Genomic DNA, 363 nt, shown 5'->3' with positions numbered 1-363 from the left:
AAAAAAAAAAAAAAAAAAAAAAAAAAGAAAGAGGAGAAAGAGAAAGAGAGAAAGAGAAAGAGGAAGAGAAAGAGAAAGAGGAAAAGGAAGAGGAAGAGGGGAGGAGAGGGGAGGGGAGGGGAGGGGAGAGGAGAAGAATGTAGATAATCAGGTATTTGCCTAACTTTCATATTTTAATAACTCCCAAATAATGTGAGTCACAGGTAAGACTTACGGTTCACTATCTGTTTCCTGAGCCTCTTTTTCTTGCTTCGCTTTTTCCAGGAGCTTTTTGTTTTCCTCCGTTATCAGACTTTCTGCAGGAATCTCTGGAACTCCCATAGCTGCTGCAAATTGTGCTGCACCGTGGTGAGTCAGAAAGCA

At 41.0% G+C, this 363-nt stretch overlaps 1 protein-coding gene across 1 annotated transcript in view; it reads right to left on the bottom strand.

Annotated features, from left to right (window-relative positions):
* LOC116547064 (isoaspartyl peptidase/L-asparaginase-like) overlaps positions 1–357 on the bottom strand; it is a 7412-nt gene extending 7055 nt beyond the window's left edge. Inside the window, exon 1 of the mRNA XM_032273131.1 lies at positions 215–357. Coding sequence (XP_032129022.1) covers positions 215–321 — 107 coding nt within the window. The 5' untranslated portion in view covers positions 322–357. The remainder of the gene's footprint in view (positions 1–214) is intronic.
* Positions 358–363: the final 6 nt, after the last annotated feature.

The sequence above is a fragment of the Sapajus apella genome, unplaced genomic scaffold, assembly GCF_009761245.1.
Source record: "Sapajus apella isolate SASKATOON/1434 unplaced genomic scaffold, GSC_monkey_1.0 scaffold1990, whole genome shotgun sequence".
In the NCBI taxonomy this organism is placed as follows: domain Eukaryota; kingdom Metazoa; phylum Chordata; class Mammalia; order Primates; family Cebidae; genus Sapajus; species Sapajus apella.
This window is presented reverse-complemented; position numbering and strand designations above follow the sequence as displayed.